We start from the raw sequence: 21533 nt of genomic DNA, 5'->3' as shown, positions 1-21533 counted from the left end.
AGCCAGCAGGTCCGGCTGCCGCTGCTGGCATGACTGTACAAAAATATGGTGAACTTCAGTGGCAACAGCGTAACAGCCCTCCGTCGCAGCCAGCCGAACGGTACGGCTGGCTTAGCTAAATGTGTTATATTTTGTCTAAGGTTTCATCTGAATTGAATAACTAATTTTAGACAGAATAGTTAGATAGAGTATGGCAAGTTAAGCAGCAAAACAAACATACCCTAAAGCCGTATAAACTAGAGATGACAATGGGGACTCAATCATCGATGCCCCACGAGGAATTTCTCCGTTAGGGGATAGGGAAGGAACTGCCCCCACGGGAATATAAACGGGGAAAATTTATCCCCCGACAATTAAATGGGGACGGGGAAGCATTCCTCATCCCCATTCCCGCGGGTACCCGTTAAACATGCACGTGATTGTTTTTGTGTATAAGTCAACGACAAAAATAAATAATTATATTATCAAGAGACCACTAATTATACAGATGTGTTTATTTTGATGTATGTATAATGATTTCTTATATCTGACAATATATATAAGTGACAATGTTTAACATTAATAACAAATAACGTATGTCTTGATTATAATTTAAATTAGGATGAGGATAACATTGGGATTTATCCCCGCGGGGAAATTTTTCGTCGTGGGGACGGGGACGGAAAACTATTCCCCGACGGGAAATTTCCTGTTGCCATCTCTAGTTTAAACTGTTGCGGTTGTAATTTATAGAGATAAAATACTATAAAAAAAACAAAAATCGGTGGATTTAAGCCGCAGCCGACAGGCTGATGGTCTTCACGTCTTTTTTTGCCCCCTCCTGGCACACAACAAACATCCACTGTTTAGGAGTCATGACTATTCACCGTATTTGTACAGTATCTCTAGTTATACTCATGACTATTCACCGTAAAGTTTACGTTTTGTGTTTTCCTCTAAGCATGTCAGTGAATAACAGTAACTGGTTAGGCAGGTTCACAACATTGTTTGATCTCTCCATTCAATTGGACAACTCTTCCACTTCTAATGCACGTAATCTATACTGTCTATCATATCAAGAAATCTCATTTCCTCTCTTAAGATAATAGACGCATAAAGTCATCAATAGTGGGACGACACATGTACTCTGGCCCTAAACATTCCATAACACTTCTTCAAAAATGTTCGAGACGTTCGATAATAGTTCTTCAAAAATGTTCGATACATAGGGTGTAGATGTACTTCTGGCAGGGATAATCCATTGGTGATTGACTGCATCAGTTACTTTAACACACACCTTCTATAGTGATGGTCTTTTTATCTCGAAGTCGTCATAACGACAAAGACTATAACAAAAAAAAGGAAAATTGGTTCTATAGCAGTGAAAGTTCATTGTCTCTATAAAATACCACCAAAAGAGATCAGCTCTGGAAAATACAAAATACCAGTAAAAGTTATACCTTTCTTTGACATTTACCATTCCGTTCATTTCTTCACTAACACCGTTAATTTGCTACCTCGTTTTGCTCACACCCTAGTATCCATGTACTCTTCTTTTGCTGATACACTCAAAACTGAAGTCAAATGTATACATCAGTGTGATTTGGATAACTGTTCAGATCAATTTAAGCTAAATGCATTATATTTAGTAGTATGATCCACCTTAGAAAATCGTCATCGGTGATATGAAGTTGTGTTCTTCCAATACAGGATTTCTCACACAATAAAAGCTCACTGTCATAGCACCATGGGAAATCTGACAAGTCTCCAAGTGGCCAATCTCTACCACCAGAACAAGCTAAACTGGACCCTACCAGTAGAGCTGTCGATTTTGCCTATCAGGTGGGGCGGCCTTGCTATTGGAGTGACTGCTATATTTGTGCTTAAAACGCGTTTGGTTTATAAAGACTAATTTTTAGTATCTCTATTTATTTAATTTTAGTCTGTAAATTGCCAAATACGAAAACTAAAATATAGTTTTAATTTCTATATTTGGTAATTTAAAGACTAAAATAGAATAAAATGGTAGAGGAAAAATTAGTTCATATAAACCAAACACCTTTATCATAGGGTCTAGGCCTGTGTAGCTGCCCCACGCTCAACACTTGCTACCGCATTATCTGATAACTAGCTGAATGCCCGTGCGTTGCAACGGGAATATATAATACCAGTATACTACGATAACACACATTTTGTCCTCACCATCACCAAGGGCATCATACCGGATGGCAAGAGCCGTTTTTGCAGCAAGAGAACGGGAGATTTTTCCCTTGTGCTTTTGAGAAGCCTTTCCAATTAAGGATGCATGGTAGATGAGGCCATACATAGGTGTAGAATGCTTTGTCTTTAGAGCTCTGAATAAAGCCTGGTGAGAAACATAATCTTTAGTTCTTAGCGAAGAAAGAAAATTCTAGCAGACAACATAACTAAATAATAAATCTTTAGTTCTAAGCGAAGAAAGCAAATTCTAGCAGACAGCAAACTAAATAATGCTAACACATGACATCAATTGACATCACTATGGCATTATTAGAGAATAAACTTTTTTTAAAAAAGGACACGAAACAAGAAATTCACATGTTTCGCAAGATGTTAGATAATTCTAGCAGACAACATAAGCATGTCATACTAAACCGTTGTTGCACACAAGGCACACAAACACACTCAGAAGAGGTGGAAATTGGGGAAAAAATGGTTTCCAGAATCATCCATTCACAAGTAAACAAACCTTCTCTGCACCAAGTATCTGAATTGTGCTACCAGGCTGCTTGGCCAAATTTAGCAAACTTCCACCATGTGCAATAAGGCCAGCGCCAACTAATTCACCCACCAGTGATGTCAAATTTGGTGCGATAGTGTTCATCCTGCTTCTTAAATAGTCATACAGCTGGGCTCTGTACTCAGAAAGGGCCAGCACTTGATCACATAGCTCTCTGATATTCGATAAGTCAAGGTCACTAACTTCTGTTCCCATGGATATTACTGCTGCCTCCTTTAGCTGTGTTTCTAGCTCTTCATCTGACAATATCTGAAAACAACAGACCTTACTAAACAATGTCTTTTATATGAATTATATATCATATTTAGATGTCAATAATCACCTCAGAGAAGTCAAGGTTGACTGCATTAACTCTGTTGCCCATCATCTTCACAACTTTGGCATACTGTATATTATCTGTAACTATTTTGGTGAGCTCTGGAAAGTGCCAGCCATACCATTCACGAACTCTCATGGCATAAGTGTTAAGCTCCTTGTCAAGATCATCCAATAATCCAATGGCTTGAATGATCATTGTATCAACCTGTGTAACACAAACAATAAAAAATCACTTAACATGTCAAAATAATTCTTTAATAGCAAAGATCTAGAAGAATCTTAAATAGTCAAAAACTCATAAGATGTTACGTATTTTGAATGCTGCAAAAGATAATATAGATGCACCAAGAGGCAATCAAAGAATAAAAGTGCATGAGTACAATATGGAAACCGGTACATAATGCCAAGCACAAATGATGACACAATAAAAGCCAGAAATAGAGCATATAACAACATGAATAATAAGATTGACAGTGGCACCGATACAAGACTCACCTTCTCAGGGCTGAACTTCAGCTTATACCTAGACAAGCTGTGGGACAATCCCAAGCTCATTGGACCAAGGTCTTGTGCACCCAACCCAGTTATAAGCTCGGTAAGCTGATTTCTCAGTCCTCTCATCAGCTCCATCACAGCACTATTGTGAAGGCAGTCAATTTTCTGCAACACAATTAAAATGTCACAAGTGCTGGCCATTCACAAAAAGTTAAAAAAAACAAGGAAATACTACTGACCAGCTTTTCTTTTATAGCATTTCCAAGCTTAGAATCAGCTACTGCTAATGTTTCACCCTCACAATGTTTCTGCAAGAACTTGCGCAGACCCTTGCTAGGCTTGCTATCAATAATCATGGTTGCCGCGGATAGGGCATCAGATGTGTTCTCAAACTTGTTGAAAGCCTTCAGCTCGACCACCTACAGGAAAGTTCTCTGTTATCGGTCAGAACAGAAAACTAATAAAGGTACAGAAGCGGAGAATAGGACGACTCATCAAGTTTTCTTCTTATTTCTTATTTTGCATTTGAACGAAAACAGTAACTTTGTTAGGAGACACAGTATGCATGATTTCCAAGTGGCTTCATCCATATGTGCAGCACAAATCTGTTGGTATTTTGTAGCTTGATGCTTGAAATGTGAAATGTTTGAAATAGCTTACTGTCGGGGACCATAATTAGGGGTACCCTCAAGACGCCTAATTCTCAGCTGGTAACCCCCATCAGCATAAAGCTGCAAAGGCCTGATGGGTACGATTAAGTCAGGGATCAGTCCACACGAGTGACTCGATCACGCTTCACCCGAGCCTAGCCTCGGCCAAGGGCAGCCGACCTCGAGAGACTTCCGTCTCGCCCGAGGCCCCCTTTTTATGGCGGACACATCACCGGCTCGCCCGAGGCCTTGGCTTCGCTCAGAAGCAACCCTGACTAAATCGCCACACCGACTGACCAAATTGCAGGGGCATTTAACGCAAAGGTGGCCTGACACCTTCATCCTGACACGCGCCCCCGGCAGAGCCGAAGTGACCGCCGTCACTCCACCGCTCCACTGGCCAGTCTGACAGAAGGACAGCGCCGCCTGCGCCACTCCGACTGCAGTGCCACTCGACAGAGTGAGTCTGACAGGCAGTCAGGCCTTGCCAAAGGCGCCACGGCGAACTCCGCCCCGCCCGACCCTAGGGCTCGGACTCGGGCTAAGACCCGGAAGACGGCGAACTCCGCTCCGCCCGACCCCAGGGCTCGGACTCGGGCTAAGACCCGGAAGACGGCGAACTCCGCTCCGCCCGACCCCAGGGCTCGGACTCGGGCTAAGACCCGGAAGATGGCGAACTCCGCTCCGCCCGACCCCAGGGCTCGGACTCGGGCTAAGACCCGGAAGACGGCGAACTCCGCTCCGCCCGACCCCAGGGCTCGGACTCGGGCTAAGACCCGGAAGACGGCGAACTCCGCTCCGCCCGACCCCAGGGCTCGGACTCGGGCTAAGACCCGGAAGACGACGAAACTCCGCTTCGCCCGACCCCAGGGCTCGGACTCGGGCTAAGACCCGGAAGACGACGAAACTCCGCTTCGCCCGACCCCAGGGCTCGGACTCGGGCTAAGACCCGGAAGACGGCGAACTCCGCTCCGCCCGACCCCAGGGCTCGGACTCGGGCTAAGACCCGGAAGACGACGAAACTCCGCTTCGCCCGACCCCAGGGCTCGGGCTCGGGCTAAGACCCGGAAGACGACGAAACTCCGCCTCGCCCGACCCCAGGGCTCGGACTCCGCCCTGGCCTCGGCCGAACGACTTCCGCCTCGCCCGACCCCATGGCTCGGGCTCGGCCACGGCAACGGAAGGCAGACTCAACCTCGGCTTCGGAGGAACCCCCACGTCGCCCTGCCTAGGGCACAGACCGCCACGTCAACAGGAAGCGCCATCATCATCATACCCCGAATCGACTCGGGTCACGGAGAACAAGACCGGCGTCCCATCCGGCCAGCTCCGCCGGAGGGGCAATGATGGCGATCCACAAGCTCTATGACGACGGCGGCCCCCAGCTCTCTTACGGAAGTAGGACGACGTCAGCAGGGACTCGACCGCTCCAACAGCTGTCCCTCCACCAGGCTCCGCCGCACCTCCGACAGCCACGACATCACGCCAGCAGGGTGCCCAGATCTCTCCGGCTGTCACATTGGCATGTACCTAGGGCGCTAGCTCTCCCTCCGCTAGACACGTAGCACTCTGCTACACCCCCCATTGTACACCTGGATCCTCTCCTTACGACTATAAAAGGGAGGACCAGGGCCTTCTTAGAGAAGGTTGGCCGCGTGGGACCGAGGACGGGACAGGCGCTCTCTTGGGGCCGCTCGCTTCCCTCACCCGCGTGGACGCTTGTAACCCCCCTACTGCAAGCGCACCCGACCTGGGCGCGGGACGAACACGAAGGCCGCGGGACTTCCACCTCTCTCACGCTCGACTCCGGCCACCTCGCCTCTCCCCCCTTCGCGCTCGCCCACGCGCTCGACCCATCTGGGCTGGGGCACGCAGCACACTCACTCGTCGGCTTAGGGACCCCCCTGTCTCGAAACGCCGACAGTTGGCGCGCCAGGTAGGGGCCTGCTGCGTGCTGACGAACAGCTCCCCGTCAAGCTCCAGATGGGCAGTCTCCAGCAACCTCTCCGGCCCGGGACGGTGCTTCGTTTCGGGACTCTTGAGTTCATGTCCTTCGACGGCAGCTACGACATGATACTTCTTCCACCGCCGCGCGACTACGACAATGGCGGCCGACAACCCGCCCGCCGGCGGCGGAATCGACGACGTCTTCCCCGCGTGGTGGAAGGGCAACATTCGGGCTCGCTCCGTTCTCTCCCCCGCCAACGGAGGAGGAGGCGGGGCCGTCAAGGCCAGGTGGGAGGCCGCGCTTCGTCGGCCGTCGAGCGAATCGACGCCCCCGACACCCCGACGGAAGGCACGCCGGACGTCGACCTCGCGTTCAAGACGGAGGCAAGCGCCGTCCCCCCGCGGCACGCTGACCCCGAGCAAGGAGACGACGCCGGCGCGCTCGCGGAAAGCCTGCAGGACGTCGCCCTCCAACCAGAGTTGACGGTGCAACCACTCCCCGATGTGACTACGTCGCTCCTCGTCGACAAAAAGGTACCGACTAACTCCCATCTTGCGTCATTTCGACTCGGCCTCAACCCGCCAAACGACCTCGTTTTGGCAGGCGCTCTCATTGAGGCGAGTGCAACCCCACTGAGGTTCCGTATGCGGTCGCCTTGGGACCGACTGACGGACGTCTCGACCTACGGGCCCTCTGGGTCCGAGGAAGATGACGATCCCAGCATCGGTTGGGATTTCTCCGGACTTGGCAACCCCAGTGTCGTGCGAGACTTCATGACCGCATGTGACTACTGCCTATCCGACTGTTCCGATGGAAGCCGCAGCCTTGGCGACGAGAGCTGCGGCCCAAGCCGCGAATGTTTCCACATCGAGCTAGGGGATCCCTCCGAAGGCAACCATCTTGGCATGCCGGAGGACGGTGATCTCCCTAGGCCGGTGCCTCGCGCCGACATCCCACGGGAGCTAGCTGTGGTCCCCGCTCCGGCGGGGGGTTACGACCCACAACTCGAGCAAGTCCGCGAGGCGCAGGCCAGGCTCAACGAGGGAACAGGAGCGCTTGAGCCGATCCGTCGGGACGTCGGACAAGCATGGGTGGGCCAACCCCTGGCCGGAGAAATACGTCACCTGCCCCAAGGTCTCCAGCACCGCGTCGCCAACGATGTCAGGATCAGGCCGCCGCCCGCATCCAGCGGGGTTGGTCAGAACCTGGCAACCGCAGCAATGCTCATCCGCGCGATGCCGGAGCCGTCAACCACCGAGGGTCGGCGAATCCAGGGAGAACTCAAGAATCTCCTGGAAGGTGCTGCGGCCCGGCGGGCCGAGAGCACCGCCTCCCGAAGGCAAGGTTATCCCTCGGAACCTCATGCCGCGACTTCCCGATTCATGCGGGAAGCCTCGGTCTACACTGGGCGCACGCGCAACACCGCGCCTGCGGCCCCGGGCCACCTCGGCAACGAGCACCATCGACGCGACCGTCGGGCTCACCTCGACGAAAGGGTGCGCCGAGGCTACCACCCCAGGCGTGGGGGGCGCTACGACAGCGGGGAGGATCGGAGTCCCTCGCCCGAACCACCCGGTCCGCAGGGCTTCAGTCGGGCCATCCGACGGGCGCCATTCCCGACCCGGTTCCGACCCCCGACTACTATCACGAAGTACTCGGGGGAAACGAGACCGGAACTGTGGCTCGCGGACTACCGCCTTGCCTGCCAACTGGGTGGAACGGACGACGACAACCTCATCATCCGTAACCTCCCCCTGTTCCTCTCCGACACTGCTCGCGCCTGGTTGGAGCACCTGCCTCCGGGGCAGATCTCCAACTGGGACGACTTGGTCCAAGCCTTCGCTGGCAATTTCCAGGGCACATACGTGCGCCCCGGGAATTCTTGGGACCTTCGAAGCTGCCGGCAACAGCCGGGGGAGCCGCTTCGGGACTACATCCGGCGATTCTCGAAGCAGCGCACCGAGCTGCCCAACATCATCGACTCGGATGTCATCGGCGCGATCCTCGCCGGCACCACTTGCCGCGACCTGGTGAGCAAGCTAGGTCGCAAAACCCCCACCAGGGCGAGCGAGCTGATGGACATCGCCACCAAGTTCGCCTCTGGCCAGGAGGCGGTCGAGGCTATCTTCCGAAAGGACAAGCAGCCCCAGGGCCGCCCATCGGAAGAAGCTCCCGAGGCGTCTGCTCCGCGCGGCGCCAAGAAGAAAGGCAAGAAGAAGTCGCAATCGAAACGCGACGCCGCTGACGCGGACCTTGTCGCCGCCGCCGAGTATAAGAACCCTCGGAAGCCCCCCGGAGGTGCAAACCTCTTCGACAAGATGCTCAAGGAGCTGTGCCCCTACCATCAGGGGCCCGTTAAGCACACCCTCGAGGAGTGCGTTATGCTTCGGCGTCACTTCCACAGGGCCGGGCCACCCGCCGAGGGTGGCAGGGCCCGCGACGACGACAAGAACGAAGATCACCTAGCAGGAGAATTCCCCGAGGTCCGCGACTGCTTCGTGATCTATGGAGGGCATGCGGCGAATACCTCGGCTCGGCACCGCAAGCAAGAGCGCCGGGAGGTCTGCTCGGTGAAGGTGGCGGCGCCAGTCTACCTAGACTGGTCCGACAAGCCCATCACTTTCGACCAGGCCGACCACCCCGATCATGTGCCGAGCCCGGGGAAATACCCGCTCGTCGTCGACCCCGTTGTCGGCGATGTCAGGCTCACCAAGGTCCTGATGGATGGGGGCAGCTGCCTCAACATCATCTACGCCGAGACCCTCAAGCTCCTGCGCGTCGATCTGTCCTCCGTCCGAGCAGGCGCTGCGCCCTTCCACGGGATCATCCCTGGGAAGCGCGTCCAGCCCCTCGGGCGACTCGACCTCCCCGTCTGCTTCGGGACACCCTCCAACTTCCGAAGGGAGACCCTGACGTTCGAGGTGGTCGGGTTCCGAGGAACCTACCACGCCGTGCTAGGGAGGCCATGCTACGCGAAGTTCATGGACGTCCCCAACTACACCTACTTGAAGCTCAAGATGCCGGGCCCCAACGGGGTCATCACCGTCGGCCCCACGTACAAACACGCGTTCGAATGCGACGTGGAGTGCCGAGGCCCTCGCCGAGTCCGAGGCCCTCATCGCCGACCTGGAGAACCTCTCCAAGGAGGTGCCAGACGTGAAGCGCCACGCCGGCAACTTCGAGCCAGCGGAGACGGTCAAGGCCGTCCCTCTCGACCCCAGTGGCGACACCACCAAGCAGGTCCGGATCGGTTCCGGGCTCGACCCCAAATAGGAAGCAGTGCTCGTCGACTTTCTCCGCGCAAACGCCGACGTCTTTGCGTGGAGTCCCTCGGACATGCCCGGCATACCGAGGGATGTCGCCGAGCACTCGCTGGATATTCGGGCCGGAGCCCGACCCGTCAGGCAGCCTCTGCGCCGATTCGACGAGGAGAAGCGCAGAGTGATTGGCGAAGAGATCCACAAGCTAATGGCAGCAGGGTTCATCAAAGAGGTATTCCATCCCGAATGGCTTGCCAACCCTGTGCTTGTGAGGAAGAAAGGGGGGAAATGGCGGATGTGTGTAGACTACACTGGTCTCAACAAAGCATGTCCGAAGGTTCCCTACCCTCTGCCTCGCATCGACCAAATCGTGGATTCCACCGCTGGGTGCGAAACCCTGTCCTTCCTCGATGCCTACTCAGGGTATCACCAGATCCGGATGAAAGAGTCCGACCAGCTCGCGACTTCTTTCATCACGCCGTTCGGCATGTACTGCTATGTCACCATGCCGTTCGGTTTGAAGAATGCGGGCGCGACGTACCAGCGGTGCATGAACCATGTGTTCGGCGAACACATCGGTCGCACAGTCGAGGCCTACGTCGATGACATCGTAGTCAAGACAAGGAAGGCTTCCGACCTCCTCTCCGACCTTGAAGTGACATTCCGGTGTCTCAAGGCGAAAGGAGTCAAGCTTAATCCTGAGAAGTGTGTCTTCGGGGTGCCTCGAGGCATGCTCCTAGGGTTCATCGTCTCCGAGCGAGGCATCGAAGCCAACCCGGAGAAGATCGCGGTCATCACCAGCATGGGACCCATCAAGGACTTAAAAGGGGTACAGAGGGTCATGGGATGCCTCGCGGCCCTGAGCCGCTTCATCTCACGCCTCGGCGAAAGAGGTCTGCCTCTGTACCGCCTCTTAAGGAAGGCCGAGTGTTTCGCTTGGACCCCTGAGGCCGAGGAAGCCCTCAGCAACCTGAAGGCGCCTGTCTTGGTGCCCCCGGCGGACGGAGAAGCCCTCTTGGTCTACGTCGCCGCGACCACTCAGGTGGTTAGCGCCGCGATTGTGGTCGAAAGGCAAGAGGAAGGGCATGCATTGCCCGTTCAGAGGCCGGTCTACTTCATCAGCGAAGTGCTGTCCGAGACTAAGATCCGCTACCCACAAGTTCAAAAGCTGCTGTATGCTGTGATCCTGACAAGGCGGAAGCTGCGACACTACTTCGAGTCTCATCCGGTAACTGTGGTGTCATCCTTCCCCCTGGGGGAGATCATCCAGTGCCGAGAGGCCTCGGGCAGGATCGCAAAGTGGGCGGTGGAAATCATGGGCGAAATGATCTCGTTCGCCCCTCGGAAGGCCATCAAGTCCCAGGTGTTGGCGGATTTCGTGGCCGAATGGGTCGACACCCAGCTGCCAATGACTCCGATCCAACCGGAGCTCTGGACCATGTTTTTCGACGGGTCGCTGATGAAGACGGGGGCCGGCGCAGGCCTGCTCTTCATCTCGCCCCTCGGAAAGCACTTGCGCTACGTGCTGCGCCTCCATTTCTCGGCGTCCAACAATGTGGCCGAGTACGAAGCTCTGGTCAACGGATTGCGGATCGCCATCGAGCTAGGGGTCAGACGCCTCGACGCCCGCGGTGATTCACAGCTCGTCATCGACCAAGTCATGAAGAACTCCCACTGCCGCGACCCGAAGATGGAGGCCTACAGCGACGAGGTTCGGCGCCTGGAAGACAAGTTCTTCGGGCTCGAGCTCAACCACATCGCTCGGCGCTACAACGAAACCGCAGACGAGCTGGCTAAGATAGCCTCGGGGCGAACGACAGTCCCCCCGGACGTCTTCTCCCGGGATCTGCATCAACCCTCCGTCAAGCTCGACGACGCGCCCGAGCCCGAGGTACCCTCGGCACGGCCCGAGGTACCCTCGGCAGAGCCCGAGGTACCCTCGGCCCCCGAGGGCGGGGCACTGAACGTCGAGGAAGGGCAGAGCGGGGCCACGCCAGACCAAGATTGGCAGGCCCCGTACCTGCAATATCTCCGCCGAGGGGAGCTACCCCTCGACCAAGTCGAGGCTCGGCGGGTAGCGCGACGCGCCAAGTCATTCGTCTTGCTGGGCGACGAAGAGGAGCTCTACCACCGCAGCCCCTCGGGCATCCTCCAGCGATGCATCTCCATCGCCGAAGGTCGGGAACTGCTGCAAGAAATACACTCGGGGGCTTGCGGCCACCACGCAGCGCCCCGAGCCCTTGTCGGAAATGCTTTCCGGCAAGGCTTCTACTGGCCAACGGCGGTGGCTGACGCCACTAGGATTGTCCGCACCTGCGAAGGGTGCCAATTCTATGCGAAGCGGACACACCTGCCCGCTCAGGCTCTGCAAACAATACCCGTCACTTGGCCCTTCGCTGTATGGGGTCTGGACCTCGTCGGTCCCTTGCAGAAGGCGCCCGGGGGCTACACGCACCTGCTGGTCGCCATCGACAAATTCTCCAAGTGGATCGAGGTCCGACCTCTGAACAGCATCAGGTCCGAGCAGGCGGTGGCGTTCTTCACCAACATCATCCATCGCTTCGGGGTCCCGAACTCCATCATCACCGACAACGGCACCCAGTTCACCGGCAAAAAATTATTGGATTTTTGCGAGGATCACCATATCCGGGTGGACTGGGCCGCCGTGGCTCATCCCATGTCGAATGGGCAAGTAGAGCGTGCCAACGGCATGATTCTACAAGGGCTCAAGCCTCGGATCTACAACGACCTCAACAAATTCGGCAAGCGATGGATGAAGGAACTCCCCTCGGTGGTCTGGAGCCTAAGGACGACGCCGAGTCGTGCCACGGGCTTCACGCCGTTTTTCCTGGTCTACGGGGCTGAAGCTATCTTGCCCACTGACCTGGAATACGGCTCCCCGAGGGCGAGGGCCTACACCGAACAAAGCAACCAAGCCAGCCGAGAGGAATCGCTGGACCAGCTGGAGGAAGCTCGGGACAGGGCCTTACTACACTCGGCGCGGTATCAACAGTCCCTGCGACGCTACCACGCCCGAGGGGTCCGGTCCCGAGAACTCCAGGTGGGCGATCTGGTGCTTCGGCTGCGGCAAGACGCCCGAGGGAGGCACAAGCTCACGCCCCCCTGGGAAGGGCCATTCGTCATCACCAAAGTTCTGAAGCCCGGAACATACAAGCTGGCCAACAATCAAGGCGAAATCTACGGCAACGCTTGGAACATCAAACAGCTACGTCGCTTCTACCCTTAAGATGTTTTCAAGTTGTTCATATACCTCGCACCTACGCAAAGTTTAGTCGTCAAGGAAGGGTCGGCCTAGCCTCGGCAAAGCCCGACCCTCCCTCGGGGGCTAAAAGGGGGGAGACCCCCTCTGCGTCGAATTTTTCCTCGAAAAAGGATCTCTTTTTAGCAGGATTTCTTTCGTGCTTCTTGACTACTTCGGAAAGCGGATCCTGGAAACGACGGAGTACACGTAAGCGGCCAAGGCTGACCGAGCCGAGGGACTCCTACGCCTCCGGGATACGGATACCTCACTCATCACCTTCTGCGATAAGTAACTTGCGCTCGGATAAAGCGACTCCGTGGACCGAACAAGTCTTCACGTTTGGAAGCTCTCCTGCCGAAGCAGTCCTTCAAGTTTTCTCGACTAAGTCGGGGACAGGGCCTCATGGACGGGTGAAAGTACGCGTAAGCGGCAAGGCCGACCGAGCCGAGGGATTCCCACGCCTCTGGGATACGGATACCTCACTCGTCCCTTCCGCGAAAAGCAACTCTCGCTCACACAAACATCCCTGTTACCGACAGAGTCCAGATGCTCGAAACAAGAGGAAAAAAGGCGCAGCTTCGCAAGCGTGGCAAGGGTGTGTTTTTTCTGGCCTCGGCGGCCACAGAAAGCACACGCTACAAGATGATCTGATCCTGCAGGCTCGGGTCTTCACGCTGAAGGGAGCCGTAGCACCCTCGGCATCGACGACGTCTCCAGCAAAGCCCGACCAGGCCTCGGGCGGCGACGCGGCCCAGGGACTCCTCCGGGAATCCGGCCCGAGCAGGCGGCTCCACCGGTTACCCCTGGGGCCTCGGTCAACCGGCTTCCAAGGGCGCCAGCCCGACCCGAGGCCTCGACTGATCGACTTCGGCGTCGGCTCCGCTGACGGACAACACGACTAGGCTCCGGCCAACCAGGTTCCCATTCTCGAGCCAACTCCGCCTCTGTTCATACTGATATCGCTACCCCTGGCCTCGGTCCACCGAAGGGCGGCCGAGGGGTCTCTTTAACTAAGCTAGAGGAGCCCCAGACAACAAGGCCGAACAGGCCGAGGGATTCCTACGCCTCCGGGATACGGATACCTCGCCCGTCACCTTGACACGGGGCGACTCATGCTTAGTAAAGCGGTTCAGATGATCAACAGGCGAGACTTAGTGCTCGAAAATGAGGAAAAAACACGGCTCCGTGCCGAAATTACATACATGTTCAGGCCCCGACAGCCACAATGAACAAAAAACACTGGCATTCGAGATGCCACTACCAACGGAACTCCGGTTCCCACCTCCGCAGGTACGAACAACCCCCCTCCGAGGGGGAAGGCCTGCGGAGTAACTGAAGAACGATGAGCGGCTCGCTGCCGCCCGTTCCAACCGCGACGACAACCACCCCTGCCCTAGACAGCGAAGCGGCTTAGGCAGCAGCTTTGGGGCAGGTGTCGCGGCAGGAGAACTCCCCCCCGCTGAGGACGAGAACCAGCCATTCAGGCAGGGAGACGGAGATCCAGGGCCACTAGCGCCCTACATATCCCGGCATGGCTGGAGGAAGTCTCCGTGGGGCTCAAGGACGCCCTTCACCCCCGGGCGCGGGGGGAAGAAAGGGGCAGCCGACCCACGCGGGGGCGGCCCCCCGACTCGCCTCATCTTCCATCTTGGCCTGGATGACGAAAATCCTTGAGGCCGAGGGAGGAGTAGAGGCCGCGGCCTGGCCCGCTTTCCCCACCGTCGAACTAGAGGTCACCATCTTGGGTGGCCACCGGTGACGGAGCGTGGCCAGGCTGCGTGATGAAAATCCTTGAAGCCGAACGATGGCTGAGAGGTACCAACTCCCATGGAGTTGCGTTCCTCCAATGAGGAGGCGGAAAGGCGGCGGATACCCCCCATCCGGGGGCTTGGAAGATGGGAAGACACGACGCTTAAGGGAGGAAGAAGACATGGTTGCATTCCGAAAGGAGTCTCCCTCCTTTTAAAGGCAACTCTCCCTACGTGCGCCCCCAGGCGCCACGGGCTGAGTCTTCTCCAACACGCTCCAAGGCCCTCCCCTGCGACTCGGGGGCTGGGTCCCGCATGTCATGCAAGCCGGCTCAGGGCAGAAGAAGCCAAACCGCCGCGCGTGGTGCGCACGACCGTCCAGCGGTTACAAGCGACCCCCCATTTTCGCCCAGACCAACGGGCAGAAGGGGCGGGCAGCCATGCAGGCGGCATGCAACCGCGCCAGATGGGCGCGCTTCTCCGACTTCTGACACGCCAGCTTGGGAACCCAGGCCCACGCGTCGAGCAACCGGCGCGCCAGCTGCTGCATGCGAGCAACCGCACCGCCACTTGTGCCACCATCGCGCCTCTTCGGTTGCGGAGCCAAAGCCACGACTCGAGGCGACCCAACAGCGCCAGCCTGGCGCGTCGGTCAAAGCAACCGAAAGTGGGCCGGCAGTAATAGCGGTGGCAGGCGGGCGGGCGCAGCGGTCACGTCGTCAGCCAGGCTCACGTCCCATCCTGGGACAGCAAGAGAGCCTCCTCTCACGGCGTGGAGACGGTGCACCCGTGACCCGTTCCTCGAACGGATCGCACGCGCGCAACGGCCGCCCCGCCAACCACTCGCCCCGTCGCATTAACTCCGCGGCGGGACACGCGGCGCCTCTGGCAGGAGGAGCGCGCGACGCTTCACCTTCGTCGTAATAATCGCGTCAGAAAAGGTACGCCACGTCGTCCGATTTCGTATCCTTTTCCGTTTTCCTCTTTCTCTATCTCTTGCAACAGGGACCGGGAAAGGGGGATACCCCGAATGGGATCCTTCTCCGCGAAGGAACCGGGCTCCGAGCCCCCCACTACTGATCAGGGGTTCGAAGGCTGGCCCTCCGAAGGGTTCAACAGCCGCCTCAGATCGCGTGGGCCCGACACCCACTACTGGTCAGGGGTTCGAAGGCCAGCCCCCCGAAGGGTTCCATGGCCGCCTCAGGCTACTCGGGCTCCGCGCCCATTACTGATCAGGGGTTCGAAGGCTGGCCCCCGAAGGGTTCACAGTCGCCTCAGACACCGAGCGAGGGATGACCAGGGGTACGTTCGATACATAACCAAGGCTCGGGCTGCGCTCCCGAGGTACCCTAGGACATTTCCGAGACCAGCGGGAACGATCTTGTAACGGAATCCCATCGGAGGGAGGCATCGAGCCCTCGGACCCCGTCGCCAGGGGACCGGGTCCGGCAAATCACCCGCAGGTACTTTTGGGCGTGCCTCTGGGCCCCTAGCCGACCCCCAACGAACGGGGCACGGACGTCCACTCGGATTACCCGCTTGCAGCTCACCGGAGACACCATGTTCGGTGCCCATCGAGGGTAACATGGCGCACTCCCCCCCCTCCTCCTTGCGGAAAGGCGACGTAAGGGCGTATGTAAAAAGTCGAGTCTGTCCCTGATCGCCCTCTCGCCCTGTGCAGAGGCTCGGGGGCTGCTCTCGCAAAAACCGGCTCCGGCCAAATCGTTGACAGCGTCAACATACCAGCCCGAGAGCTTGGACCCCGACCGTGCACCCGGGCTACGGCCAGTTCGCATGAGGGAACGACCAGACCAGCCGAAGCATTGCGCGAGGTATTAAGACCTCGAAGGAGTGTAACCACTCCTCCGAGGCCTCGGGGGCTACACCCGGCGGGTGCGCTCGCGCGCACCCACCGGAACGAAATGCAACCGAGAAAGGCTGGTCCCCTTGCAAAAAAGTGCGACAAAAGCCTCCAAGCGAGTGCTAACACTCCCTTCGAGGCTCGGGGGCTACTGTCGGGGACCATAATTAGGGGTACCCTCAAGACGCCTAATTCTCAGCTGGTAACCCCCATCAGCATAAAGCTGCAAAGGCCTGATGGGTACGATTAAGTCAGGGATCAGTCCACACCAGTGACTCGATCACGCTTCACCCGAGCCTAGCCTCGGCCAAGGGCAGCCGACCTCGAGAGACTTCCGTCTCGCCCGAGGCCCCCTTTTTATGGCGGACACATCACCGGCTCGCCCGAGGCCTTGGCTTCGCTCAGAAGCAACCCTGACTAAATCGCCACACCGACTGACCAAATTGCAGGGGCATTTAACGCAAAGGTGGCCTAACACCTTCATCCTGACACGCGCCCCCGGCAGAGCCGAAGTGACCGCCGTCACTCCACCGCTCCACTGGCCAGTCTGACAGAAGGACAGCGCCGCCTGCGCCACTCCGACTGCAGTGCCACTCGACAGAGTGAGTCTGACAGGCAGTCAGGCCTTGCCAAAGGCGCCACGGCGAACTCCGCCCCGCCCGACCCTAGGGCTCGGACTCGGGCTAAGACCCGGAAGACGGCGAACTCCGCTCCGCCCGACCCCAGGGCTCGGACTCGGGCTAAGACCCGGAAGACGGCGAACTCCGCTCCGCCCGACCCCAGGGCTCGGACTCGGGCTAAGACCCGGAAGACGGCGAACTCCGCTCCGCCCGACCCCAGGGCTCGGACTCGGGCTAAGACACAGAAGACGGCGAACTCCGCTCCGCCCGACCCCAGGGCTCGGACTCGGGCTAAGACCCGGAAGATGGCGAACTCCGCTCCGCCCGACCCCAGGGCTCAGACTCGGGCTAAGACCCGGAAGACGACGAAACTCCGCTTCGCCCGACCCCAGGGCTCGGACTCGGGCTAAGACCCGGAAGACGACGAAACTCTGCTTCGCCCGACCCCAGGGCTCGGACTCGGGCTAAGACCCGGAAGACGGCGAACTCCGCTCCGCCCGACCCCAGGGCTCGGACTCGGGCTAAGACCCGGAAGACGACGAAACTCCGCTTCGCCCGACCCCAGGGCTCGGGCTCGGGCTAAGACCCGGAAGACGACGAAACTCCGCCTCGCCCGACCCAGGGCTCGGACTCCGCCCTGGCCTCGGCCGAACGACTTCCGCCTCGCCCGACCCCATGGCTCGGGCTCGGCCACGGCAACGGAAGGCAGACTCAACCTCGGCTTCGGAGGAACCCCCACGTCGCCCTGCCTAGGGCACAGACCGCCACGTCAACAGGAAGCGCCATCATCATCCTACCCCGAATCGACTCGGGTCACGGAGAACAAGACCGGCGTCCCATCCGGCCAGCTCCGCCGGAGGGGCAATGATGGCGCTCCACAAGCTCTATGACGACGGCGGCCCCCAGCTCTCTTACGGAAGCAGGACGACGTCAGCAGGGACTCGACCGCTCCAACAGCTGTCCCTCCACCAGGCTCCGCCGCACCTCCGACAGCCACGACATCACGCCAGCAGGGTGCCCAGATCTCTCCGGCTGCCACATTGGTATGTACCTAGGGCGCTAGCTCTCCCTCCGCTAGACACGTAGCACTCTGCTATACCCCCCATTGTACACCTGGATCCTCTCCTTACGACTATAAAAGGGAGGATCAGGGCCATCTTAGAGAAGGTTGGCCGCGCGGGACCGAGGACGAAACAGGCGCTCTCTTGGGGCCGCTCGCTTCCCTCACCCGCGTGGACGCTTGTAACCCCCCTACTGCAAGCGCACCCGACCTGGGCGCGGGACGAACACGAAGGCCGCGGGACTTCCACCTCTCTCACGCTCGACTCCAGCCACCTCGCCTCTCCCCCTTCGCGCTCGCCCACGCGCTCGACCCATCTGGGCTGGGGCACGCAGCACACTCACTCGTCGGCTTAGGGACCCCCCTGTCTCGAAACGCCGACACTTACGGAAAACACATTCTGAAACATAGCCATCTAAGCTACCCTAAGCTAAGTAGAAGTACATATCTAGTGGCTACGTCCACAGTGTTCCACTGAAATAAAAGAGTTAGTGAGACACTTAAATCGGTACCATCTGTTCAAAACGACAAACACATAATGTCATTGTGGCAGAACCTCCCAAGTTATTGGGCCCACATGCACCTGTCCTTGTCCCAAGGACCTCAAACGGGTATGCATGTGCACCAAACAACTTAACAGGATCTGTCCGAGTGTCCCAAGGACCCCGGATAAACCACTTACCGCCAAGATCGCAGGATTAAATAAACACAACTCACATACAAACACTTGCAGCGGAAATAAATTCTTTATTACAAAATGATTACAAGTTTATCAAGATATTATTATACCTCATCGGAGTGATTACAAAAGATTACAAAAGAAAGTGATTCAAAAGAATTACAATTTGAAATGTTATAAAGTATTCGTAAATTTGAAAATACATGCTAGCTTAAGTGACAATCCTCATTAAAGAAACTATAGAAGGGATATACTTATATAAGAAGGCCGAGCCCACCGGCACTTAGCACCATCCACAACAGAACAAAATTACAACCTGAAAAACAACAGGGAATAAAACCCTGAGTATGGAATTACTCAGCAAGACTTACCCGACTAAAGAAAAGACTCTCAAGGATATGTTGGTTTGTCGGGAATCAAGGTAAAGCTTATCAAATTTCAAAGACTCATTTTTGCAGAAAAGCTTACTAGTAGTGGATCCTTATGCCAAAGTTTTACATCACAAGTTAAATACTTTTCCTGAATCTAGATTTACCTAATCTAGAGCATTCACTTATCCTACACTAGCTTCATTTTAACAGCTTTAGTTTCACTTGTTATCTACGATGAGGGTCGAAGATCCAGTCTTCATATCCGAGAAGTTCGGCGATCCGAATCGATTAATACCCAGCTGGGGATCTCCAACCACACGACATATGTAGCACTTAACCCTTGCATATGTCAACTCGCCCACGGGTTTCTCAAGACCAGAACGGGTCCCCGCCAACCGAGAGCACAGTACTCCACCGTCCAGCCATTGGCCTGGTTGGTACACGTTACCCTCGCCATGGTGCCCGCCATGTTTCCGAGAGTACAGCACCCCACCTTCCAGCCGTTGGCCTGGTTGGTACACGTTACCCTCGCCATGGTGCCCGCCATGTTTCCGAGAGTACAGCACCCCACCTTCCAGTCTCTTGCCACGGAGGGTACAAGCTACTCTCGCCATCTCTCCACTCCCATTGCGGGTCGGCCTTTCTGGTATTGGTCCGACCGAGGCTAAGCTTACCCATGACGAGGCATGTGGCCAGTTAAAGGGTCCTAGATCAGCAGGCCAACAATCGGAACGGTCCTTAAGCGACACAGACGGGCGACATTTCCTGCTCAACGTCTGGTCTCATATTAAGTTATTTCTGAAAACCTGGTACCTGTCAGAGGTACCCTACTGAAATGATGGAGTCATCAAGGCCTTTGATACCTTCATCACTCCAGCCTCTTTTCTTTGTAAAAACATGATTCATAGATCAAAACATTTTGTTCTTAGTCTATGAGCATACTAAGCACATCTAGCTTTTTAAAACAGGTATCAAGGATGGTAATCAATAGTTCAAGGAAGTTATGCAACAAGGTTTAATCATTCAACTCCTACCACCTAATGCATCATATAAGTGATAAAAGTTTAAAAACAGCAAGGAGGTGGCAAATGCACCGGGGCTTGCCTGGGATAAACACTACGTTAGTGTTGTTAAATGGTGAGCATCTCTCATCCTGGCACTGGGTCAGATCATCCATCTTGAGGTTGGTCTGTCAATATCATCTTGTGGTCCAGTCTGGTCCATGCCCTTCATATCGATAATCACCTAGCGTACCTATTTGATATGCAAGATGCACATGAACGATTATAAAGATGAATAACATAAGGCTAAACAAAGACACACGGTAATAAATTAAACTCCTAATGTCATGACATTGAAACATTCGCAAGTAAACACTAGGTATCGATATATCACTAAGCATAACAATTACACTTCTCCAACTTATTCGAGTTAATTCAAACATTACGAAACAATAAGCTTATACACACATCCTATGCTCTTCCTAACCAAAGCATAATAATAAAGACTAACAATATTAGGACTCACCATTATCAGACACCTAAGACTTGGAACATAGATAGAAATGCATTAACTATTTTCTCAACCACTTGTTTGGACTAATTTGCATAACATCAATAAGTTACTACCTTTAGACTTGTCACTTTTTAACACTCAAAACTTGGAAAAGATGATAGAACACATGTAACTAAATTTCTAATTTAATAAGGTTTGGCACAAGCATCAAGAAAGCAATAAATCCCAAAGGATTACTAGAACTTAGGTTCATTAGTGATAGTCACCTAAGACTTAGATTAAAGATATGAGTTAACTAGTTTTCTAATTTCAATGGTACATTATAAAGTAATATATTATTTCCCAAGGTTCTATTCCATTCTATAGCAAGATGATGATAAGAACATACTAACTTAGAGGTACTATGGAGTTACACAAATAAAACCAATTCATCTAAGACATGTAATTGTTCGCTAAGCAAAGCATCGACTTTATCAAACAAACATCATTTAAGATCATAAGCTTTTGGTAAGATTACAATTAATAAGAACAGCATTAACGGCTAGACGAGTGAAGTACTAAATTTTACTACTCGCATTACTTCTTCACTATACACATACAAGGCCTAAATAGCCACTAGCTCAAATACATTCATCAAAGCATTAACTTTCTTCCCAATTACTAAAGTCTAGAGCAAACAGTAAGAAGGAAATGAATTAATCAAATATAACAAGGCATTTCGATAAACACTTCATATGCAACAAGTTTTCATCAATCAAGGATCAAGAATTGACTAATTCTACCTAGCCAAACAAGAATGACACCAAACAATCAATTTAACACATGCAGATTTTCTGGGCAGCAGCACAGCGGTTAACGGTTTTATTCATAACTCACAAAATATGCATCAAAAAATGGTAAACTAAGACTTTCTGGAAAGCCTAAGAAATGTACTAAAACTTCTTTATAGTTACTAAGAGCTGATTCTCAGTTTAGCTTAGTCAAACAA

General features: G+C 54.8%; 1 protein-coding gene across 1 annotated transcript in view; it reads right to left on the bottom strand.

Annotated features, from left to right (window-relative positions):
• Positions 1-1279: 1279 nt before the first annotated feature.
• LOC103649398 (probable nucleolar protein 5-2) overlaps positions 1280-21533 on the bottom strand; it is a 44552-nt gene continuing 24298 nt past the window's right edge. The window contains exons 4-9 of the mRNA XM_023301763.2: positions 3811-3990; positions 3572-3736; positions 3081-3281; positions 2708-3007; positions 2169-2344; positions 1280-1325 (exon numbers count right to left, since the gene is read on the bottom strand). Of these exons, the coding sequence (XP_023157531.1) occupies positions 1280-1325; positions 2169-2344; positions 2708-3007; positions 3081-3281; positions 3572-3736; positions 3811-3990 (1068 nt within the window). The remainder of the gene's footprint in view (positions 1326-2168; positions 2345-2707; positions 3008-3080; positions 3282-3571; positions 3737-3810; positions 3991-21533) is intronic.

Source organism: Zea mays, chromosome 2 (genome assembly GCF_902167145.1).
Source record: "Zea mays cultivar B73 chromosome 2, Zm-B73-REFERENCE-NAM-5.0, whole genome shotgun sequence".
NCBI classification, from domain to species: Eukaryota; Viridiplantae; Streptophyta; class Magnoliopsida; order Poales; family Poaceae; genus Zea; species Zea mays.
Note: the sequence above shows the minus strand (reverse complement) of the source record. Positions and strands in the feature narration are given on the sequence as shown.